The 24,950-nt window shown below is 36.0% G+C and overlaps 1 protein-coding gene across 3 annotated transcripts in view; it reads right to left on the bottom strand.

The window, feature by feature from the left end:
• Positions 1 to 24,950, bottom strand: part of PPP2R3B (protein phosphatase 2 regulatory subunit B''beta) — a 47,969-nt gene that overhangs the window by 3,228 nt on the left and 19,791 nt on the right. For all 3 annotated transcript variants that reach the window (XM_064646207.1, XM_064646208.1, XM_064646209.1), the window contains 9 exons: positions 13,560 to 13,745; positions 11,775 to 11,878; positions 11,112 to 11,214; positions 10,275 to 10,349; positions 6,789 to 6,875; positions 6,207 to 6,363; positions 4,263 to 4,311; positions 2,946 to 3,035; positions 2,065 to 2,240 (listed from right to left, as the gene is read on the bottom strand). In XM_064646207.1, the coding sequence (XP_064502277.1) occupies positions 2,065 to 2,240; positions 2,946 to 3,035; positions 4,263 to 4,311; positions 6,207 to 6,363; positions 6,789 to 6,875; positions 10,275 to 10,349; positions 11,112 to 11,214; positions 11,775 to 11,878; positions 13,560 to 13,745 (1,027 nt within the window). The remainder of the gene's footprint in view (positions 1 to 2,064; positions 2,241 to 2,945; positions 3,036 to 4,262; positions 4,312 to 6,206; positions 6,364 to 6,788; positions 6,876 to 10,274; positions 10,350 to 11,111; positions 11,215 to 11,774; positions 11,879 to 13,559; positions 13,746 to 24,950) is intronic.

The following is a 24,950-nucleotide window of genomic DNA, read 5'->3' as shown; positions in this document are numbered from 1 at the left end:
AAAGCTAAATGCTCAGAGGTGTTTTCTTTGATTTTTATAGAGTGATACTTTAAAGACTCAAATCAATGGATCTGTTAAACATTAGAAATATTTGTCATGTTGCTCAGAAATGTTACCCTATTTCAAAGCTGAATATTAAGCTTCTGCAGAAAGGCTGAAAAATATGAAATATACAGGGGAAGACAGATGACTATCCTTAAAACTCCCCTTTATTGATTCACATGGAATACAGACAATTTTCCATTGTCAATCAAATAGGAACTAACTGAAGATGTTATAGAAGAGTTCAATAAAAGCCAGACTTGGAACAATATTTTCTCAGCATACTGTCCCAGCTTCTAACAAAGTATAAGTCAAGGACATCACAGGGAAGCAAAAGCCAAATCCCATTTGGAAATGGTTGCCACACTTGCATCTGTTGTGAAGTGCCTCAGTATATTCTGGCTTAGAGCTGGTGCTCCAGAACGACACAAATCCCCCATGGCACCTGTGCAGTATCTGTCAGACCCACACAGATGTCTCATGCATTGGGCCATCTCAAGTGGCAGCAACTCTCCACAACCAAGCAAATGATTTGAGTCCTAGTTATATAAGCTCCCAATTTAAGTTAGACTCCTATATTTGGTTCATTTATTTGCTCTCCAGTTTCTGTTTATTGCACTGGGAGCTCAGACACTCAACACTCATGTAGATGCCTTCCACTGTCCCTCCAACACCAAGAAAAAGAGTGAAATGGAAGGAATTAATTAAAGTCTCTATAAGCATCCTGTAGCAAACTGCACCACATTTTAGCCTTAACTTTACGAAAGTATCATCTCTTGTTTCAAATCTACCAGGTGAAACATTATTTTTTGCTGATAGTTTTTTATTAGGAAAGCAGAAGAATTTTTTCTTAATCCACCTTTTAAACATCATATCAGTTTTTATATAAAAAAAAGCCACTGTTGGCTTTCATTTTTGTTGCCCTAAATAACTCATCTTGGTTGTGTTCCATAGCCTTCTTTTGTCATCCTCATGACACAAAGGAGATACATCAATCTTGTTTCATTTGAAGTGCAGAACACATTATTGGAAATGTCTGTCTTTCAGAAGCATAACGTACAAGACTGGAAGGGAACTACTACAGAGCTTGGGAGGTGGTTGTAAGCAACCATTTAATATAAATGTGCTTTTCAGAGCTTGCTTCACTTTATTTTAAATGCTCCCCAGCCCCCATGCACTATACAATGTTGGTCTAAGACTTCATTCCACTGATATCAAGGACTGAGCTTCCAGATGAATCACATTTCATATTTCTTTTTCATTTACAATTTTTTATCTGCCTTTAGAAATGTGTTTTCACATAGCAAATCCATTTAAACTTGGTTTAAATAAGAATATGAAGCTTTAAGTTCTAGTTTTGAGCCATTTCAATTCCCTTAGTATGCAAAAAATCACATCTCAATAAAAGACAAATGTTTCTTGCATAAAATGTAAACTGAAGTTTCATCAGCAAAAGCTCATACAATGTCAAATGCAGGAGAGTAGAATACAGGTCTATGAAGGTTCAAATGGACATAGAAAGTAGCCAAAAACCCAGAACAGTTTATTATTCACTTAATTTTAAGCCCCTTGTCAAGAATTTCCTAAGGGCAGCTTAGGCTTCTCATGTAAAATAAGTTAATACTGATCTACAGGGACAAACACTGTTTAAAAACTGTTCCTTCTGAAGAAAGCTCAGTTAAATGAGTCCTGGAACAGGTGAGAGAATGGGTGAACAGTCAAGAGCTTTTCTTGAGAGCATCACCTCAGTTAGACAGTGATAAGATTTCACTTAAGACTAAATGTGGCTACAAGCCCAAAGTAAAAGCCTACAAGGAATTTTAAAGCAGCATGTTAAATTTTAGTATTGAAAGAGTGCCTGCCTGCTGCTGGAAGACAGATCAATTAATAAGCTCTAACAGACTTTAGTGAAAAGACAACCTCAAGGCACATTATTTGTATGACCAACTCAGTGCTCTTACAGGTGCACTAACTCCTAAACCCAGAGAAACAGAAGATACAGATGGAGAAGGATTTTCTTACCTTCATGTTGTGGCTTTACAAGATCCAGCATCTGGCATAAACAGTCTTCAAATGGCAAAGGTTCTATGGCCATGTTATCTAATTTTTGGCACTGTTCTTCATAAAAATACTCCAATTCATACATAGACAAAGCACCATCCCCATCAAGATCCATGCAGCGGAACCAGTATTCAATGCTGAAATTCAGTATTAGCAAAGAGCTGTTTATAAAACTTAGTACAGAATTTCAAGAATTCACGTTGCCTCTTTTAAAGGCAAAACTAGACTTAAGACTACATTCCATAATGCCATAGAAGGTCATTAAACACCACCTACTGTGGTAAAAGTTTCTGGTATTTGCCATCGAGTATTGCACTTGAAAACACATTTGTTAACTGTGTGAAGGAGAAGACTAAAACACATGGTTTTATATTAAAAAAATAAAAAGGGAGCCAATGAAAAATTGAACTATGCATCAAAACTTCAGTATTTTGGTTTTTTTCCCATATTGAACAAGCCATTGAACCTGTTGTTCAACATGTCACATTATAGGTTTCTTATCAATATCATACAGCTAATACCAGCTGCACAGCTTCCCAAAGTCACTGGCATCATGAAACAACTACAATTTCCTTTACGTATGACCCTGTCTATAAGCAGGCCACACACAGCATACGGAACAATAACATTGAATTAGCCTCATAGAAGTCATGAAAATAGCAACAACAGGAGACACCGATAAATAAGAATGATGCAATGAACTGGGCCAGTTTTCCACTCATGTTTTTATAGTTTAGCTTCTTCCATCAGAGTTCCAGCTGTGCATCAGTGGTCCCCATCTAAGGACTGGAAAAGCAATAAAGTCAGTCTTTGTTTCTGTTAAAACATAAACTTATTCTTACCTAGTTGGTGTTTTCTTGTCCTCTTCAGATATCAAAAACCAGACAAAATCAGCGTAGCTAATCTTCCCATCTTTTTGTGCTTTTCTACCTCTTGAAGGCCAATGAGGAAAGAGAAAATTTATTTTAGAACAACCTAGATTTTACTAATCAAAAGTAAGGATTATTTTCCTTGCTGCTATTAACTATGAACTCCTAAACAACACAGTGTTCGTAAGATAACTTGTCACAGATGACACTGATCATTCAGGATAAGGAGCTTGTGTGCTCTGTTCTATTTCTAATGCCATGGTAAAGAGGGGAGCAGCTGGAAAGTAGCACACTGTCCTACAAGGACTTTCTCCCTGGGCAGCAAAGCCACTGCTTAATTGTTAACAGAAGAGATATCTCAATTAATTTTGTAATGATATGTTATATACAAGTACATATGCTTCTTAGAATTTCTATTCAGGTAGACGTGATGAGAACTTAAAGCTTTACAGAACTCCAGTAGCTAAAAGTTTTGGAATGGAAATGAAAATGAAATAGAAACATTCAGGAAGTAAGTGTCCATGACAAGAACATAACTGTCTGTTTCTACTCACATACCACAGAACAGAGCAACTAAATAAGTTCTGAAGACACAGAGTCAACCCTGTCTGGTAAAAAGTCAGGTAGGCAGTTCCTAGATATATTACATTTCAATCCTAAATTTTTTTGTTTTATTTTCAAGATGTCTAAGAAAATATGGTATATGTTTTTGTCTTGCCCAAAAAACTCATATAAAGGAGTAAGCTCTAGACATATGCCTGTCAAGTGTCATTTCACTCATTTCAGCTTTTGTTATTTCTGTTTATCAGTTGGTTTCTAACTGCAGATACCATGCTAGCAATATGTTTCAAAAATGAATAAAATGCCATAAATACACAAGAGGAAGTCAATCCAAAGGGGAAAAAATGCAAATTAACTCAACCAGAGGCATTTTTGTAAATTTATTGATGCAATAAGCATTTATTTTACAAGTAGTACTTAAAAGCCCAGTTCCCTTTGAACATTTTACAGGTTTGAGGGATGGAAAAACAATGATGCCAACATTTCTTCCCTTCCTCATTCCCAGCCCTGCTAAATCACACAATATCCAGGGTAAAGAAAGGGGAGTGAAGAACTTGGAGTGTGCCAAAGGTTCCAAGAGGACTCTAGTACTACTGGACTTTAAATTAATAATAAATCTTGAAATTCACTGCTCCATTGCAAGAGGAAGGCATTTTTTTCTCTGGGAATATCATACAATTTAACAAGCAAATATTAAATGGGATTTAGATCAGCATACAAATTAAGTACCTTGTTACTGCCCCTGAGAAGATCCGCTCTATCATCCTATTTGAAATTGCTGTGAAAAAAGGTTTAAAACAGTGTCAACTCAATACAAGTTATTTTTGCTTTGTATTGTCTAGTTGGAGAGTTTACTGGAACCCTTTTTATATACACATCTGTGAGAAAGCTCATTAATCCCTTTTAGTCCTTTTGGAGAGAATCACTTAACACAAAGTCTCCAAAGCAAAGCTAGAACCAACCCGCTTGGAAATCAGATTCTATACACAAATAGTAGTGTACTAAAAGTAATAAAATTGGCTGATTAATAAGACAGCATTTACCAGTTCTTTGACAAGTAAATCAAGTTTTCCAGTGACATTAAGTTTTACATGACCTTGGCAAAGAGCCAAAATGGAATTGGCACGATCATACATACTAAACATATCTAACTGATTCTGCCAGGGATCTATTTCTGACATGGTTCTGATCCATGCTTCTATTTTGAAACCATTTCAGGGATTTTAGAGACATGTCTTAACTGAGCACTACCTCTGTAAAGGATATTCAATTTATCCTTAAGAATTTGTGGATGGTACTCAAAGCAGCACATGATACTATTCTCATAGAAGAAAAATTACTTCTCATTATTCTAGCTCTGAAATAAATTTTCAGCACTGTAGAAATACTGATAATTAAAGCAGGTGGTTAACAATTCAGATAATTGATCTGTTTTATGTACTTATGGTGATGCCATCACCACATCATTGTAGTAAGGTCACTAGTGCCTACTTAATATTTATCCCCAGAACTGTAGGACAGCAAATTTGTTTCACACATATATGGTGCTGCTTCTTAGGTCTTTTGAAATAATGAAGTTTTCAACCTTCTCAACAACAGCTACATACTTACATGTAAGAAAATATTGAAGTGCTTATCTAGTGTAATTTAGTCCAGCAACAGTACAAAAGGGAGAGTAATTGATGTAACAAAATTGATGTAACCAGATTATCTAATTTTGACAGGCAAAAAGACTAAAGTGAAGTTATCAGACCCATTTTATAGTCTTTAGTCTAGTTCTCACTAAGCAGCCGCCGTTAACTTTCAACCAAAATTCCATGGTTTAAAGGATGCAAAAGTAAGTTGCAAGTGGCATTATATCAGTTGTGCTTTCTTTCTGTAGTGTGCTAAGTAGAGCAGCCACTCAGACGAAAGCAGATTTCCTTCCTCATTGTCCTAAAGCATAGTCAAACTTCAGTAGGCAAATTTTTAAAGCAATCAGAATTGTATTTATTCTTTTTGGGATTTTTTATGGGACAATATTCCATAATCACTTTGTGCTTAAGTAAGCTTTCCAGTCCTGAAGGAAACACTATTGAGATGACCATGGACAGAAAGCACCTAGAAAACCCTCAACAGTTCCATACAAGCTACAAGAATATTTAAAATAGTTCAAGACTACGGAATCACAGTCACTGCATATTATGAATGTAGGAAACGTAAACCTGCTAACTAGTGCTACATAGTATTAAAACAAAATGTACTGCAGCTAAGTTAGCAAAACTTTAAAATAAGCCAAGTACCTGAATGTATGTTTGCCTTTTCTACTCTTTTCATACCTTGCCATAAAAGCCATTGTACTTGAATAATATCAGTATAATTGATAGTTTCCAAGATAACAACACAAAATTGCCAAATGCAACCATTTATAATACACCAGTACTTTAATGATATTTCCTCTACTTCTTCACCAAGATCAGAATTAAAACTCAGAATTTTCCTCAAATCTAGTATTGGTAGATGCAAAGCAGCATCACAGATGACTTGTCCTGCTTTATTTCACAGAATCAGCAGGATCAGCTATACCAACACCAACAGACTCATGAACACTGGCCTTGGCATTTAACCACTTCCTCAGCTGAAAGTTTACAGGTCATTTAATACATGTAAACAAAGGTGCTTCATTTGTCATACCATGATCATTATGTCGAGCTAAATCCTTCCGATCAATATAGAGGTCATGGTCTGTATCCAGCTCCCAAAATTTGCAATAGATAACATAAAAATGTTCATATGAGAAGTACTCTGTCAGCTGGTTAATATCAGCTTCCTCTTCCAATAATGCCACATTCTATTATCAGAAGGATAAACAGAACACGTTAAAGAGTTTGTAAGATGTTTTGAATGATCTGAGTTCTCATAACCAAGTTAATATCTAATGCTATTTCAGTGGAACAATTTTTATCTTCAGGGACAAAGAACACTGTACAGCATGACAGCAAAGACTGAACACACACATAGTAGAAAACTAATGCATTCACAGAAGAATGAGTATATCAGCCCAATTTCTGCTAAACGCATTTTCATGTATACACCTCTAGATAGAAGAAATGACATTCAAACATATTCTAATGTATGAGAATTAATGCAATTGGGTCTTCACTACTTTTTGGAAAAGGAACAAATGTTACTTACGTTATTCCCTTAAGCAATTAGTTAATGCAATTTTAAAACTTCTAGAAATAACTGTCTTGTAATTTTTTACCTATTACGTACCTGCAAGAAGTTGCTTTTCCTGAGCTCGTTACAAGTTATTTTTCCAGACCAGGACCTATTTACTGTATAAAATATTCTCTGTATGACCTGCAAGAAACAGCAAATGGAAAGAAATCTTAACTATGACTCCTAAACATTTGTTAATGATGTCTTAGTTTAGCATTAGAGAGCTCTATCTTTCCCCTATTTCTATTCTTCTAGTTACTTAACAGGCTTCTCTTGTGTTGTATTACCAACCCATTCCTAAATCTATATCTAAACTCATGTAGATAAGTCTTATTTCAATGCTGCAGTACCCATATCTCACTCAGTAATGTTGCAGAATACTTGTATGCTATCCAAAGTAGGTCTATTGGCAATTTCACTACCTCCTAGTCTTCCAGATCTACAGGACATCATCTAATAATCATATTAATATATCGTATTACTTCAGATTAAAAGAACTGTATGCTTGCTATAAGACTGTTTTACTTCATAAATGAATTTACAGAAATAGAATTGGGAGTGTTTAAGGATCAGAATACAGCAGATGTTACTACTTCTGAAGTCCACAAACACAACTAATCAACAGTTGACAGAAATATTTCCTGCAGGTGCAGAGAGAGAATGTTTTTCCCCCATTAAATTTTACTCTATTTTAAGTTTCTTGGGAAAAAAACCCTGTTAATAGCATTAGAAGCAGTACATGAATATTTTCAAGTGAATAATAATAATAATAAAAAAAAATCTATGCAAGAAAGATGAGTAGTTCTTGTGCCTTGACTGATACTGGAACCAGAAACAAATACATACAGTTGAGTACCCAAGACTGTTGTTTAAATCAATTTTACATGTACATCAATTTGATGATCTTACAGGTCTTCTCCAACCTAAGTGGTTTGATGGTTATTTTGGACAACTCATGCATTTGGTGTAATTTGCTTGGGTTTAGTTTACAAACATAAGATTTAAAAATATGTTTTTTCTGCTACTTAACTGAACTCAGTATTCACCTCAATTAGGTTGACTTATGTCAACCAGATATACATTTCAAGTCAGTCATTCACCACTAAACAAAAACAGACAAAAAAATCTAAACATGTTATGAACAATAACTGCTCAACTGGTGATTAATTATACCCCCTAATTGGCAAGACTCAATATTGCATGTGTAGCATTTCATTTGCAACAGAGCAGTTACCAGTTAAAACCCCCACCTCTGCAGGAAGCCCTTCCCCCCACTTAAAATGTCCTCCCAGCTAAAGACTAAGTTTTTATCACTTCAGATTTTAATTACAGTAAATCAATAGTTTAAACTAACCAATAGTTTCTGAATTACAAATAGAAGAGTAATTTATCTATGAAGTTTTAACATAAAGTGTAAACTGTAGAGCAGCAAGCTCTTCAGTTCTTACTTCGAACAAGAACAGCCGGTTCAATAACTCCAGATAGAAGAACATCTTATCCTACTTCTGAAACTTAATTAACTCAATTCTAATTGTGAGATTTAGGGAAGGCCCATTTTTGGCTTGTACTACAAAGTAATTTTTTCTAAAAAGGTTTTTGCCTTAGCTTTGCAACTTAATCCATCTGCATGTCATTATCTCATCTGTTATACATTTAACTGGTCTAAAAATAAAAACAAAATTGCATGTTTGGTAAAGACAACTGGGAACAGACTTAAACTGTTTTCTAAAGTGAATTGAGGCAGAGTATAAGCAAATTGTCAGAGAATTGCCTTGTTTACTATGCTGCATAGTGCAGAGAGGAAATGGTGCAATACAGAGATTACAATTTCAAGAATTCATAGTTCAGATATGCACATAACATCCTTGCAGAATAAATGTAGTATCTCATTTGTCAGGACAAACACTTTTAACATATTTCAGCTTCATCTTGGCCACATGTACCTAATCTTACTGGTACACTGACCAACCAATTTATACTATAGAATCAGCAGACAGAACAGATTGGTTCCATGGCCGAACAACACAAGACACATGCTTAAAGAGATGTATGTAATGCATATGCATACACACACATATATATATCCATGTCTATATAAAAACACAGCAGAAGAATGGCTCATTTGGTTTGCAACTGGAAGTATCCTTTAGACAAAACTTCATGTAGTGAGATAAAACTAATGGCCTTATTAGTAATGCCTTATTTCATCTTAGGGAAAATGATCCATAATTATCAGTAATAACTTGCAGGACAGAATTTTAGAAGACTGTATCAGGCAACAGTTATGCCATCCTAAACTATGACAAGAAAGGGCAGAGTGCTCCTGCCATTTCCGAATCTTTAAATTAGTATTCCAAATATTGTTGCCATATTCATACTAGTTTACTTCTGGGATTTTTGTTTAAGCACCAATTTCTGTTGAAGACTACACTAAATTTTGTTAGTGAAGTACTGCCAGCACTGTTTTATTCAATATTGCTAGACTAATTTATTTAATATTGCTAGTTCCTGCAAAGAAAAGCAACTGAAAATGGCAGGACCTTTTCTTTCCTACTGTTCTTTAAAACAGGCAGCAAGCTTTCACAATTTTAGCCAGAACAGGCTTTGATACAACCCAGAATCCATTAAGCAACAAAAGAGCTCACAAGCAGAACATTTCCTTCAGCCACAATGGACAAGAAAGTTCTGGGAGCTCACATAATCGTTATAACAAGAAGCAAAATCTAGTGCACCAGGATGTACTTGATAGGCCAGCAAGTCTCTGTAAGAAGGATATAACAAATCAAAACCAAATGCTCTCAGAAAAAGCTTCCACAATTTTAGCCTGGGTCAAAATATAAGATGGATAAAAGATAAACAACTCTGCATGTTTTTTGTTGGAGCATATTCATTAAGCTAGTTTTCAAATGCACTGAACATCAAGTGAACTGAACATAATTTTGAAGAATTTTAATCTTTTGAGACTTCAGTGTAATCAGCTGTCTAGTCCACAGTTGAGAAAATTTAATGTCACTGATTCTTCCCTTGGGTACAGAAAAAATACTTCAGTCACATAACCCTGGGAAGACAGAATGAAACTTTTCATGTATAAAACCTTCTTAGGAAGAAAAGTCCCCAGAGAGGAGAGTGCTTCAATATTATCATTATTTCACTTAACACTGAACATAGTCATATTAATATAGATGATTCATTCAAGATTTCATTTAATTAATCCCAGATTAAGGTCAAGATTCTAATGAGTACAGTCTACAGCCACAATCAAGTGTTTAAGATAACAGCCTGCTTAATGTTCATTAACTTATCCAACACTATTACAATTCAGTATCACTAGTACTAAATTCAGCAATTTCTTATAGATGTTAAGAAAGACTCTTTCTTAAGCATCATAGTTTTTCTTCACAAGATTTCTAGTTATGTAGAAATGAAGACTGACAGCATACTCTACTTTTCTCAAGAGACAAAGATGCTTAGACATATTGATTAATCCTAATTTTGACTTATTTAACAAAAAAATAGCTTTTCCAAACACAAATCACTTACTGTTGTAATGTACCGAGAATGAAATTCAGACGCTTCTTTTAAAAATGAAAGGCCTGGATGACTATTCACCACATCCTACAAAAAAAGGAATAACAATATCCCAAAGAGTATTCATTAGTGACTATATAAAACAATTAGCACAGAATAGTACATCTGCTTCCTTAACCAAAACAGTTCAAATTAACTACCACAATCATTAATAATAACTTCATTTACAAAATGCTTTACATAAATAACACTCCAGACTTCTTAAAAATAAAATTATCTTTTAAAGAACCATATAAACAAAAGCTTTCATATATTTTAGAAATATAATAGAATTTTTTGGCCTATATTTTAGATAGGCTAAAGATTTTGAACACTGCTGACTGCTGTAGCTTGTAATTTTGTGGCTGACTATGAGTCAGTAAAGTCAATTTAGGTTTTATTCAGTCATTACTAAAGGTGGTGTTTACTGTTCTTTCAGTGAAGCTTTATCAGGTCTTGAATTCATATGCCACTTTTCCTTTGCCCTCCTAAGGCCCACCTTGACTTAAATAACTTCAGCTGCCTTCCTAAACATAAAAGATTCCAATAAGTGTGGTATTCCTGCAAGCAATTTTTAACCCCTGCATCTTACTGTAGCTCTTAAAAAAAGTCCTCACCTTATACAAAATGATTAACTGTAAACAAGTCACTCACTACCATCTCAGTGGACCCTGTAAAGTGAGTTGCACTAAATATTATCAATAAACTTTAATGATGACAATGAAAAAGTACATTTAGGTCAAAAAATTCAGGGCTTTGCCAGTTCATCATTTTGTTGTGTTTCCAGAACTAGTTTCAGTTGCAATTTACTTGTAAAAAAGGAATGAAGTCTTCTTGCACCAAGTAGTTACATCCAGGGTTCATAAGAAGATGAACAAACTTTGCAGCATCATCATAGCAGGTCTGAAGTATTCTGAAATGTAAATATTTCCATTTAATATTCTACACAGAAAATTAATCATGCTACCTCATGCAGGCATCCTAGAGCAAGGCCTATGAAACTGCGAGCACAACATTTAATTCAAAAGCTAATTACAAATGTCAAACTAGGCTCCAAGTGAACTTATCAAAGCAGTACTGTCTCATACATTTATGTTAAAGGAGGTGGGTACCTCATGTAATTGATTACATGAATAGATATTTAAAAGTTAGAATTAGAGAAGAACTAGAAGGAATAAAAGGCATTTTGTCCAGAACTGGCATTTAGAAGTTAGGGCCACTTTTCCCATAAACAGCCAGTCATTTACCATACATTTTAAAATCTATAACCTCTGTAAATGAAGATTTGTTTGTTTATGTAAAGTATTAAAGTATTATTTAGTTACATTTTCCCATGTAGAAGTTTGCTGTCAATGGCTGATTATGGCAAAGTGTTTTATTTCCCTTTACAGATGAGACTGCATTCAGAGCTTAAAATATCACATTTCAATGAAAAAAATGCAGTACTTCTAAAAAAAAAAAAAATCTACTTACTTCCGCCACATTGCAACAAATTTATGAACCGACACGTATCCTGTTCGTTCACCTCCAGCACAATAAAACAAGGGACCTTTCCAGTAAAGTGGGCATTCACAAGCCTACAATAAAGTGTACATCAAGTCAGTTTATTGCTTTTTTATCTGAGGGTTACTCCCTTACTTATAGATCATTCAAAAATTACACTTTACAAATGTTAAGAAGAAAACATTAAGGCACAGATTGTTTAAAAATTGTTTCTGAAACAACTGCGCCTTCCAAAATAATTCATTTTAAGCAACTGCTCTAGGCTAAAGTCCAAAAGTGGAAAGCAAAACACAGTGCAACTTGAAGCATTCCTAACAGATGAAAGCACTTGCATGTCTGCTCTGTCCATGCTCCAAGCAGCTGAATGGAGTCAATGTTAATAAGCTCCGCTCAAGAGCTGGCTATCTTTAAGCTAACCTCAAGACGGCACAAACAGTAACAAAACTTCTGAACTGGAGAAAATTTACCTTTGTCTGTCTCAGAGGATGGCTCAACTCATCTGCATCCTTGCACATGCATGGCACATCTACTCAGTTTTAAGTAGTAGGCTGGCCTGCCCTGATCAGCAGTACCAGTTACACCCTCACCACTTCAGTGCTCCCATGTACACCTACAGTGCTGTTTCTGTGTTTGCTCCAAGCTTCCTCAGCCATAACAGCAAAGTACCTATCCTGCCTAAAACTGACTACAGCTGGGAGAGCTCAGAAATGTTGGCATCTCCAAGAATCTCAAATAAGATTATGAATACTGCAAGACGTATAAGGTCACCAAAGGAAAAGAACAGTTGCTTCTCATGCAGTAGTTTAACCAGTACTTCAAACTAATACAAAAAGTGAGTTTGACAGACAGAAAGGCTTTGTATTATTCTTCAGGAGGGTGCCTTTCATCACTGAATTGTAGGTGACTGGACCTTTCCACCTTCCTTGCTGAGAGGGAAGGGTCTCTTCCGTACCTCCCCACTTCTATGTTGGATGGAGCTGTGGAAGACAGGGATCCTATCATTGAGCTTAGTGGTTAAACAGTTTCCGTGAGCAAACAAGGAGTCTCTGAACCCCCAGTCCTGCTCTTGTGTAAAGTCTTAGTTTCTATTTTCTAGACCCTGAACTTTAAATGCAAAGTGACAGGAACAGGGATAAGAACCTGAGACTCATTACCAAGACCATGGCTTGCAGTGATATTTCAAGCACTGATTCAACATAAAAAAATGGAAATTTATGTTTATTTTTACTAGCTTATTGTCTGTTACACAAAAGTTTAAAAATACTTGCTGCTTTCTAAGCTCAGTATTTTGTCACTCCACCATAACTCTGAATTAGCTCTTCAGTAATAACTAGAGAGCTATAATCTCAAGTTACCAAACCATTCTGTCTTTCAGTGTCTTTACAGTGGAGGTTCATGACACTGCCAAATGAAAAAAAGTGTGGACACCTGAAAACAAAACAGATATTAACAGTGCTTTTGCCTTAAGTCTCTTGGTCAATACAGAATGCAGAACAGCATACAATATGCTCTTTAGTATTTGGTTGTCTATGCAGCAAAAAAAGGAGTTCAAGTTTTGGTTTAATGTTTGTTTCTTTTTGTCAGGTCATTTGATACACAGTTAATGCAAAAAATTATACACATAGTTATGTGTATCAACAATGTAGAATATTGTTGGATACTAACTTGTAGGAGATGAAAACACATAATACAAAAAAACAAAGCACATAGAACTCTCCTTTCCATAGGCATTCAGTACAGTAAGCAAGTTCTCACCTTTGCAACCTTCCCCATATCTTCTAATGTTGCCCTCTCATTTGGAAATTCAGAGAAAGTTTTCTCAATTTTGGCAATCACAGCATCTATATTCACTTTTTCCTTAGGACATCCTCGAGGAAAATAAAAAGTTGGAATGTTTTGACTATGTGAGGGTGGCAAAGTTTCTTCCTTCTTTGTCTGAACCTGAATAGATAAATACACATTTGACAGTCAGGTACAATGAAATTATGTAGTTATCTGCAGACAACTTAAATCTCTTGGTATTATATGTTCAAACACACCTTCAAAAAGACTTCAGATTATAAGTTGAACAAGCTATTTAAGAATGAGAGCATATTGGAAAAATTAATGAGTATTTCCAAAACCTGTCATTTCGAAAGATTTCTAGGATGTTAAAAATTAAATAAAGACAACTTCAGTCTTCAGCATATGAAGTTTCAAGACTGATAAGACAGCTTCTTGGAGACATCTGAAATTACTCAGGTTTTATTATGTGTTTCAGAAAAAAACCCTTCAACTTCTAGCTTAACGGACAGATTATGAGAGAATTTGCTTTTGAAATATTTCTACTTTTACTGCTTCAAGCTTTTGAAATAAGCATGACAACTTTGTTACAAACCACCAACTTGTTTAATTTAGTTACAGTGAAGATTTTCTTTTTTTTTCCTCCTAAAAATGACAGATTTTATAAAGTAATAAATGATGTCTGCAGAGGGATTTTTTTTGTAAATTATACACAATTATAGTATGAGAGCTTAGAAATCCATTTCTCAAGAATTGTGATATGTCATACCACTAAAAAAACCCCAGATGACCAATAACAGGAGAAATTTATTTAAATACATTTAGTTTCAGTAAAGAAGAATTTACTTTGTAGTTAGTTTCCAAAAGGAAGTCAAATAACACAGAGAAGCAAAGATAACAGGCAAAGTAACAACAAAGTTAAGAAGCAACTCAAAATTAGCAATTAAAGATGAAGTCTTTAATCCCAACACTACTATTCAAATGTAGAAAAACAATGCTATATGGTGACTCATCCTAGTGTTGAATATGTTCAAGATCCTGAATTCTATCTCTCAGAATTGGGTGAAAATAAACCCAAAATATCTCTAAAAAAACCTCCAACCCTCATTTTACTCCTTATCATCTTTGCCAAAGTGCCTGTAAATATACTCAGCTTCCTACCACAGTCAAGGTCCTTCCATAAGTCAATGAAAGAAGTAGGTGCTTATGGACAGCAGATTTTAATTTGCAGAGCTCCAACCCAGGAGCCTTTCCTGGAATGCTACACATGCCTGAACTAACCTTTCCTTCCCCTCCTCTGAATTTGAGCCAGCATTCCTATCCAGAGCAGCAGAATTACCTCAACTGTGACACAAGTTTTATTTCATAGAGGAAAAAGTTACCTTGAATCTGTGACACTTGGAGTCAATGTCTGACATCTGCTAAGAATCCTGTAGATAACAACTTTTGATATCTAATCATTAGTTCAGTAGTCCAGCTGATGAGGCATCAGCGTACAATAAAAGCACCACAAGGAATCAAAAATCCCTTTCAACTTCCAAACTTTTGGGAATTATAAAGATAGCAATGTTTTATTCTCTAAGTCACATTACCACCATCGCTACAAATAATGTCTGTAACTGGGTAAACACCTTGTTTCATTCTAGAAGCCGAGTTCTGCCCATCGGAACTTTAGAAGAGCCCTAGCAGTTACCCCATTTCTCCTCTTCCCCATTTACAAGAACTGCCTGGATTAACATAAGATTAGTTCAGTTGGTCAGAGCATGGTGCTAATAATGCCAAGCTTGCGGGTTCAATCCCTATATGGGCCATTCACTTAAGAGTTGGACTCAATGATTCTTGTGGATCCCTTCCAACTTGGAATATTCTCTGACTCTGTCATAACCACTCCCATTCGAGCTGCTCAAATGGCCAGCGAAGTGGCAGGTGTTCCAGTTCTTCAGGGGTGCCCAATGAGGTGTGGCTCATCTGAGAAAAAGGGAAGGATAAGTGCACATCATAGGCTACTAACATTCCCTGAATGTTGCAGGTAACATGAGGTAAAACAGTATTTCAAGGAAGCCTAGTACAGACAGGCAAGGCATTTTTAAAATTCACAGCCAGGGAAATTTAGACCTTCAGATTAAAAAAGAAAAATTTCTTTTGAAAGGAAAGGTAGGGGCAGAGGTAAGACTACACTGGAAAAAAACTGCAAGACAAAAAGAAAAGCTATCAACAGAGCTATTTGTTCTTCAGAAACTTCATATTTTCTCAGAAACTACTAATTACTTCAGATAGCACAGAGCACACAATAAATAATTTCCATCGGTCCAGGTTAAAAGCTGTTCTTAAACACATGTGGAGATGTCAATCCAGGATTTGTAATAAAACCTATCCTAGTACATGTTATCTAACAGAATTTTAAAGTAAAGGCTTTTTAATTATTCATTTTTCATCTTACAGTCTGGAACATGTTTACAACAGACAAAGATTACGTGGAAGAAGTTAAGCAACAGATTCAGAACTGAAAATAAACATATCGGTGAAGAAAATTGATTTTTCTAAGATGAAAATGTTATATTTAAGCATGACTGAATTCAGCATGCTTATTGTAAAAATATATAATATTTATTCAGCTCTAAAACCAAGCAAGTATGGACTACAAACCTCTCAAGGCAAGACAAATTAACTATCCCTATGCTGGTTTCTCAAGGTTGGTGAAAGATGAAACTATAAAAATGCTTCATTTGCATTAGCAAGTGTATGATCACTTCACAATAACTTCTGATAGATTTATTTGGTACCTATATACAGGTACCTAGTAAGAATACTCTCTAGGGCACAAAACAAAATGCCCTTGAACATTCCTTGTGGAACCCAGCAACCAACCTCAGAGCACAGCTTTCACTGTGTTCTGAGCACACTAATGCTTCTTAAATGCCACCAGCAACTGAATTGTGCTTAGTATCAGTCAACATAGGGATAAGAGCCTGTACCAAAGAAAGAAACAGGTCGTCCAAAACTATCAGCTCCAACTAATGCACTGCAAAGTTGGTATTATATCTCTTCCCTCTTCTCACCTTCCAAGAAGGGCCAGGGATTCTTCTTTTCTTTCAGTCTGAATCCCATACAATAACTGAAAGGCTCCTTGTACAACTGAGGCCATTCTGCTATATGTGCTCTAATGAAGGAACAAGTGATACTAAAAGGGCTCTAAAAACTTCATTATTTTCTATAATTTCAGCTACTAGTTACTTCTGTAGATGCACATATTGCATAACGGATAAAACAGTCAGTTTTGTTATTTCAGGGCAGTTAAAATGCACTAATATTAAGCTGTTCTAAAATTAATTATAATTTTAACCGGGGAATTTCTTCATTAACAAGAACTGCTGGAAGTCTGTTAACATCAAATCTTTGACTGGAAAATTTGCAGGAGCAGTTTGTTAATCTCTTTACACAACAACTCCGTTTCAATGGTTAATTTAACATTAGAAAGTAATCTACATCTATGGCTTTAAGTTAAAACCTTACTTTACAGGTACAGTAAGCTAAAATGACAAAAGAGACTGGTTTGGTCAGTGAAAATTTTCCCTGCAACTTTCTGAGAAATAGCACCAAGAATAACATCCTTGGAATTAAGGAAAGCAGGTGTATAAGCTTGTAAATAACTCAGACGTATGCTGCAGTGTCAGGACTGAAGGGAGCATTAACCTTTGCAATAAGCATATATGAAATCCAGAATCTCTAACTGTACTGTGAAGTCGCCACTGCAGTTTAGGTTTTATGTAACAGATGGGAAGTGAGGATTCCTTGAAAACTTCTTGATTGTACTAACATAAAAATAAAATTAAAAAAACTTATGTAAGATTTGTCTATAAGACAATTCAAGAGAACTTTTAATACATAACCAGTTTTCATTCCCAACATATAGAACTGTAAGGACTGTCCACAGCCATCCAACACTTACTTGCCTTGACTTTTACAATGGAGGAAGTGGAAGTTTATACCTCATTGGGGGTCACTGTTCGAAGGGCAAACTTCTGATTTTGTTTTGCAGCTTTCCAGATCCTTTTCCAATGATTTTTTCAGCAGTTGTTTATAATAATAATATTATGAAATCAATATTATAATCACAATACAGTATATATTGTTAGTTGTTAGTATACCCTAGAGAACATCAATGAATCTTATTCCAAACAGAGAAATTCATTCTTCATGCTAGATAGCCTTCTAACATATACCAACTGATGAGTTGCACTCAGCAGTTAACTTTGTTATAAGCAAAAATAAAGACATTAGGAATTTTAAAAGGGTGCCCTTTTCCTTCTCTCTCCACTGAAAGAAAGAGCTGATGCTAGGATACAGTCATTCAACTACAGGATGTATTTCTGAAATAACAAGGAAGGGGGAGCTTGTTCCCAGATATTTTAAGAATGTATGCTCAGTAATGTCTAGATCTGACATTTGCATGTAGTGACTGTCAACTAGAAATACTGAGCCCCACAAAGGGGTTGAATATATCAATTCAAATGCAAGTGAGTGAAACTTCACATAAAAAGGATTTGCTGAAAAAGGGGGCAAGGTAAATATGTTTATAAATGTAATATTTTTTAGACAGCTTAGAGATTAGGATACAAGGTCATTGAGTCATCATAGAATGGTTTGGATTGGAAGGGACATCCAGTTCCAACCCCACCCCTCCTCCTCCCCATGCTGTGGGCAGGGAATGTCACCCAGTAGACCAGGTTACTCAGGGCCCCATTCAACCTGGCCTTGAACACTTCCAAGGATGGGGCACCCACAAGTTCTCTGGGTAACCTGTGCCAGTGCCTCACCACGCTCACAGTAAAGAATTTTTTCCTAATGTCCTCTTTTAGTTTAAAACTGTTCCCCCTTGTCTATCACTATCAGGATTGAACTGATTCAGTATTTGCATTTTTTTGACATGACTACAGAATAAGACAACCTCATTCAGAAATGCTGATGCTTTCTAATATCTGACAGACAACAACATTTGTTCTGCCTGTTTCTCTGGAAAAAAAACCCAACAAACAAACCCCCAAACATTTAAAACAGAATTATGGAGTTCGCAGTCAGCTCCTGCTGTAGTATTTGACATGCACTTCCACAGGGATGTCCATATTAAAGAAAAGTCAATGGATTGCATACAACATGGTCAAAACAGGACACCCAAAAATTATACCTCACATTTATACCCCAACTTCACTTTAGGTTTTTACTAAGTCATGCACCATAATCCCATACAAAAAATGGCATTACATACCAAAAATACTTTAAAGAGATTTTTTTTCTTTTCTTATATATGTCACTTTACACTAAACTTACCTAGGTGAAACAAAGTGCATAATAAGCTAAGAGGATTTTCTGCAGAGGTATGCCATTCAGCCTTTCAAATCCTAGCATACCTGCAACCACCCATGTACATGCTCATCAACCACCCAACAACAAAACCAGATACTGCATAACGTTCCCCAATACACAACAAAAAATGGAAGCCAACATGTTACCCAAAGGGTAACACTTTTATTACCTTCATTAAGTTCTTTAGAATACAAGGTGTCCTCCAGCCTATCAAAGCTAAGTAGTAATTGTGAATGTAACAAAATGTTATCAGTAAGCAGGTTCAAAAGGAATACCTAACCCGCCTTCCCACCTCTCTGACCTTTTATAGCCAACAATCTAAGTCTGGCCAATAAAATCACAGAAATATTTCTTCTTTAACTTACTAATTGATTGCACAGTGAAACTCAGCATTTCCCTCTAGATAAGCAATTGACATTATCAGTAGTTTTATGGAATTTAAATCTTAAAAACACCAGGTAAAAGACTTATGCTACTATTGTCTAGAAAAGGGTTCAGTCTCATTTGAAAGAGAGACATTGATTCTGAAAAACCTGTTCTAACATCTCAAATATTTTGGCATGTTAAAGTGCCTTCAGAAATCTGCTTCAGGATAGGTAAAGTAAGGTTACTACCAGAACTTTTCTCAGAAAAAGCCCAGAGAAACATGTCCTTTGCAACATCAGCTCTCTTGAAGAAGTTATGCTTTTTCCTTGTATATTCCTCATCAACCTCTTTCCAGCCAAACTAATGAGATTTACTAGTGCAAGATTCCACTGACTGTACCACTTTCCATTCAGCTTCATATGCTTAACAGTATTTTTTCCTCTTTGAAAGATGATTCTTGGACAACTTAAAACTTTCAAAATTTGTGTTTGGTTTTTCCCCCCCCCTCAAGTTCTATTACTCTAAAATCTAGTTACTGTGCTTGAAACCAACTTGAAAACAGTAAGTTAATCTGAAAGCTTAATAATGAAGTTTTACAGCATGGCATAAGGTAAGCTACACCACAGCACCCCTGCATCTTCCCCCATGCCCACACTAGCTTAACTAGAGAGTAAACTCTCTAGTCTACCATTCCATGTGTCACCAGTGATAGTGAAGCAATATGATGAATTGCCTCAGGTCACCGCAACAGCTAAAAAACAAAGTTAATCCCCCACCACCCTACGTTTGTCTTCATTCAACCTCACACAGGTGATGCCAATTTAGAAGCAACATGGTTCTGATGCTAACATAAGGAAGGTTAGAGGAGTACTGTGGCAGTATTGTTTAAAATCATCTTAAATTAGGCTTAAAACCATGCTGAGATTGTGACTGATTTTGCCTAACTTAGTCAGAAATGTAAGACATATGTGAATGATCAAACTCAGAGACACCTACAGAGAATTAACCTATGCTAAAACCAGTCATCAGGGTATATTTGTAAAAGTCTTTCCTCTGGCAACAAATGTTTTACTGCCAGTTGCTTCCTTCTATCCTGGTCTTCAGCTTGCTATCCTTCAGTCACTGTCTGACAGCTGGTTTTGGATGTGTTATATAGAGACTAATTTTATGCTCCTCTTTCCTTTCACAGTAAGAGATAAACATCTATTAATTTTAACCCTGATGCAGTTTTTGTCTAGTTTACTTCTGCTGTTAGCCTTAACTCAGACAATTTTGCTCATCTAGTTTAGTCTTGGTTACTTGGTTAATATTTGTGCTACAATAAGGGGAAGGAAATGCAAAAATTAATACACTTTTCTATAAAGTTCTAGCAACATACCATTAGAAGACAAAAAAGTACTTCAAACTACACGGTTTCTGATTTTATACATACTTATCACCCGAATTAATGCAAGGTTCAGAAACCCTCACAAAGCAGTCTGTGTTCCAGTTAGGAAATCTGTGTTCACCTTCAAATTCTGACCAGATAAATATGTTGGGAGTCTCCTTCCTGCATGGCAGGTTGGGCACTCATCTCAGTTTTACACAAACTATCATTCTCATCTTATTTATGCATGTTCTTGGCCACTTACTGTCAAGTCTATTTCTGTACAAAAGTATATGGTAATCTGGTCTTGTGATTCACTGCAAATGATAACCCTCAATGTTAAACTAACTTTAATCCAGAGATAGAGCTCTGTCCCTTTTTGGTATAATTGACATGTTACAACAAGTAGCAATTCCACAAGCAAATCAAAAGAGATTCGGTGAGGTTTAGAGCAGCCAGGAGTAACATGAAGAAGGATCCTGGGTAACAGTAAAAATGAAGTCTAAGGAATGCAGAAGGAAGGAGGATTATGATGTAGTTAAAACTAGAGTTCCATGGTCCAAAAATATATACAATTTTTTATGTGTTATGAGAAAAAAATTTGCAATATTCAATATCTTAATTTGCATACAGTATATAAGAAAGAAGATATAACCATTTTTATATTTGGGTTGTCTATATGCCAAGCTTATTGTGTTCAGAAGTTCATAGTGCAGACACTGTTACTGGAAGCTGAGATAAAACAAACAGTGAATCAAACCGATCCGTTCCTTCTGCTGTCCACTGACAACCTGATTCAAGTAAAACCCTTTCTGTTCTGGCAAATGGTGGCCAAACTACAAACAGAAAGCTCACAAGAGTTAGTAGATTTGGACGCTCCTTGGTTTTTTGTTTGTTTTTAATCACTCAGGATCTAATTCTACTGTACCTCTGGTGCAGTGACTCACTACTGTGGTCCAAACATCAACAGCAGAATATCAATCCTTCTACAGTATCCCTGGCTACAAAGTGACAGGGATAAGACTGCACATTCATTTTACAATTCAGTGTTGGAAAGTTCAGCTTATTAACAAACTAGAATTGAGTTTTGTCATTGAAATACTGTTTGTATGGTAACTTCAGATTTTGAGGTTAAAAAAAAGGGGTTGTTAGCTGTTTGCTACCTGAAGCTAATTTCTCCCCTTATTTTAAGTCTAAAGACAGCAGCATAAGTAGTAGTTCAGCTAGTTACTCTTAATTATTTAACCAAGACAAATTGAAACAGCCAAAATGAGCCTCAATAAAAAGCTACTGAAGCCTCAGAGCATGCAAAACTTTGAACCATCTACACAAACCTATTTGGGAAAATGCGTTAATTCTCATGTAGGAGGAGACAGTAGGTAGTGGCATCCAGGAAAAGCTGCTACCTGAAACTACCATCTGGGGTATTGAATTTAAAACCACATTCAACTAAAAGCATGTGTGAACGGCCACCACAGGCAAGCCATATCACATGCACACATGCAAAAGAAGCATAAAATAAACAAGGAAACCCTGGGAAACTTTCAAATGGTCAAAACCTGATTTTCACTAGTTCAGTGAAGACTGAACTCTTCATCTAAGGTAAAATGGCATTTTTCTGCACGATACCTAACTATTATAGCACACACTTCTCAATCTTCTCCCTTCCAGTAATATATATGCTGCACTAACAGATCTCTCACCCAAGTTCTTCTACAACTCTGATTTTGGAAACACTGGGATTCTCCTGATCTGCAGTTTGGTATAGCTGACATAAATAAATTATGCAGTCCTACTGGGAACTGGAGGATGCAATTGCAAAAGCATTATTGCCACAGAAATGCCCCTTAACATGGCTGCACAGGTTTGGGGTTTTTTTTGTACAGTCACATAGAGCTTCAATATCAAAAGTTATGCGGTAAGAAGAGTTTACTGATTTATTCAGAAAAGACCTGGGGTTGGGACAAAATGGATGAAGGTAGTTACCTCCCTCCCCTCAAAGCCAGGAACACAAGACCTTTCCATATTACATGCACGTCCATCAGTAACTTGCTTTTATTTGCTGACAAAACTTTTATCAAAGGCTTTAGAGTTAGGACCCTCTAAGAGTTTGCCGTGGTTGACCAGTGAAAATATTTTTTATCTCCTCCAAATGCCCTACTAATTTAAAAATGGAAAAAAGTACAGATTATGAAGCGGAAAAAAGCAAGATTCTTCAGAAAAATCTACCCCGTGAAATGCAATGTCTCTTACATTTTGTGATAAGACAGAAGTAGTGAAAAATATTAGTCACTGTATGACTACTAGTGCCTGTCAAACAGTCTCCAGTTTATGAATTATGTTAAATTAAGTACACCCCAGTCACTAATATCCAGTTTGCCATATATCTGCAGCTTTCTCAGAAAATACTCCTACTCGGAAAATACCCTGATCATAAGTCAAATCAGTTCTTCTGTCCAGCATATTCTGTTACCCCAACTGTTCTCAGCAGACAAGCTGGTAAGATCCTCCTAGTACGTGATCATTTTGATTGTACACAGCCAAGTCCCCAACAGTTAGTTACATCTGAGACAATTCTAACATCTGTCTACCGAAAAAAAGCCCTTGTCAGGACAGGACATCAGTTCAACATCAAAAGTAACAAGTACAGCTTAGACAGACATCCACTTAAGCTCTGCAATAGCTTTTTATCCTTCCATGTTTACAACAAAACAAGTTTCAATCACTCGATGCAATTGACTTTAAGAAAAATGCTCTCCAAGAAGAAAAATATCACCAAGTTTAGCCTTGCTACTGAGCTGCAAAGTCAACAGTTGGAGCAAGTATTCTGTCAACTGCTTGCCTGGTGGTGCCCCGAAAAATTCTGATCTGGACAATTGCAAAAATAATCTCATATCCCTCTTGCCCTGTAAAATGGAAGGACATTTTGTATGAAGATGTGCCAAATTGTTTCAGGTTTTCTAGCATCAACAGTCACAGAACATCTAGTATTAGTAGCATTTGATTACAGAGGCATGGGAAGTATGTTAAAATGGAGAAAAGGATAGCAGATCTTTTATTCCAAGGGAAGAATAAATACATCAGAACTCTTCAATGCTGAATTGCTGAGTCACAAGACTTAGCTGCCGAGGGAACTGACATCTAGACTCTTAAAACATGCATGCAAATAAGCTGAAACAAACTTGCACCATATTGGCTTCTCTATGGAAACAGTACAGATTTGCTGTAATAATAATTTAATTACAGCAATACATTTTAAGTTTGAACCAGGAGCCTCCATTGCAGAAATAGTAAAAACCTACCAGTTTGCTTACAGCTTCCTTTAAGAGGCTAAAGCTTAAAACATGGAAATCCAGTAGTTTTCCATTTATGGAAAGCCTCATCTTGACTAGCAAGGCTCAGCAAGCAGCTTATATATTTTCATTGTGTCTTAAGTGTTGGCATTAGCTCTGGAAAACTGGCATTGTATCAGCAAGCTAGCATCAAGTATAACTATTAGCTACAGTTGGAATGAGATTTGTATTCCATCTCTGGCCCTCCCAGCAAACACTCGGGTTGTGTTCTTTAACAAAGCATTTGTGTGCCTGATGTAAAGGTATTATGTAAAAATGAGTATCAGGTCCTCCCTCTGGGGTGTTAAAAGGTCTACAAACGATGTTAAATTGGAAAACTGATGTTAACAGGAAAGCTGTGCTGCCAGAAGTCTCTAATTGTTGCACAACATACTTCTGATTTACAGCTGTAAAACCAACCGTCTCAATTAAATTTTTGAAATTATTTTTTCCTCAGAAATGAGAATGTTGTCTTCATGACTAAAAGAATAACTGGGTGCTCTACATCACAACCACACATCAGCTCAGCACACATTAGCACCTACAGACTCTGTATTTGTTGCTGTCTTGAACATGCCACCAGCATTTATGTAGCATTTTGGTAACAAGTGAGTGTAAAAGTGATCAAGAGGCACCAGTTTCTAAAGTTACTTCACTCAGAAAGAAAGCCAATCTCGTGAGGCACTGCAGAAGTTGAAGAAATAGTCCTCATACAGCTGACATAAATAGCATGTATAAGCAGCATTTAGTATCATTAACAGGTGGTCAGGAAACTAGTAGTCCTCCATTTCCACAGGGAGTTGTGACACATACAACTACTACAAGGAATCACCAAGTACTAACAGCAGATAAAGTTATGATGCATTAAAAGTATCAGAAAACATGCCAGCACTCAGGTCTGGCACTGATATTGAAAGGATTAATTCAAAATTTAGG

The sequence above is a fragment of the Pseudopipra pipra genome, chromosome 2, assembly GCF_036250125.1.
Source record: "Pseudopipra pipra isolate bDixPip1 chromosome 2, bDixPip1.hap1, whole genome shotgun sequence".
Lineage (NCBI taxonomy): Eukaryota > Metazoa > Chordata > Aves > Passeriformes > Pipridae > Pseudopipra > Pseudopipra pipra.
This window is presented reverse-complemented; position numbering and strand designations above follow the sequence as displayed.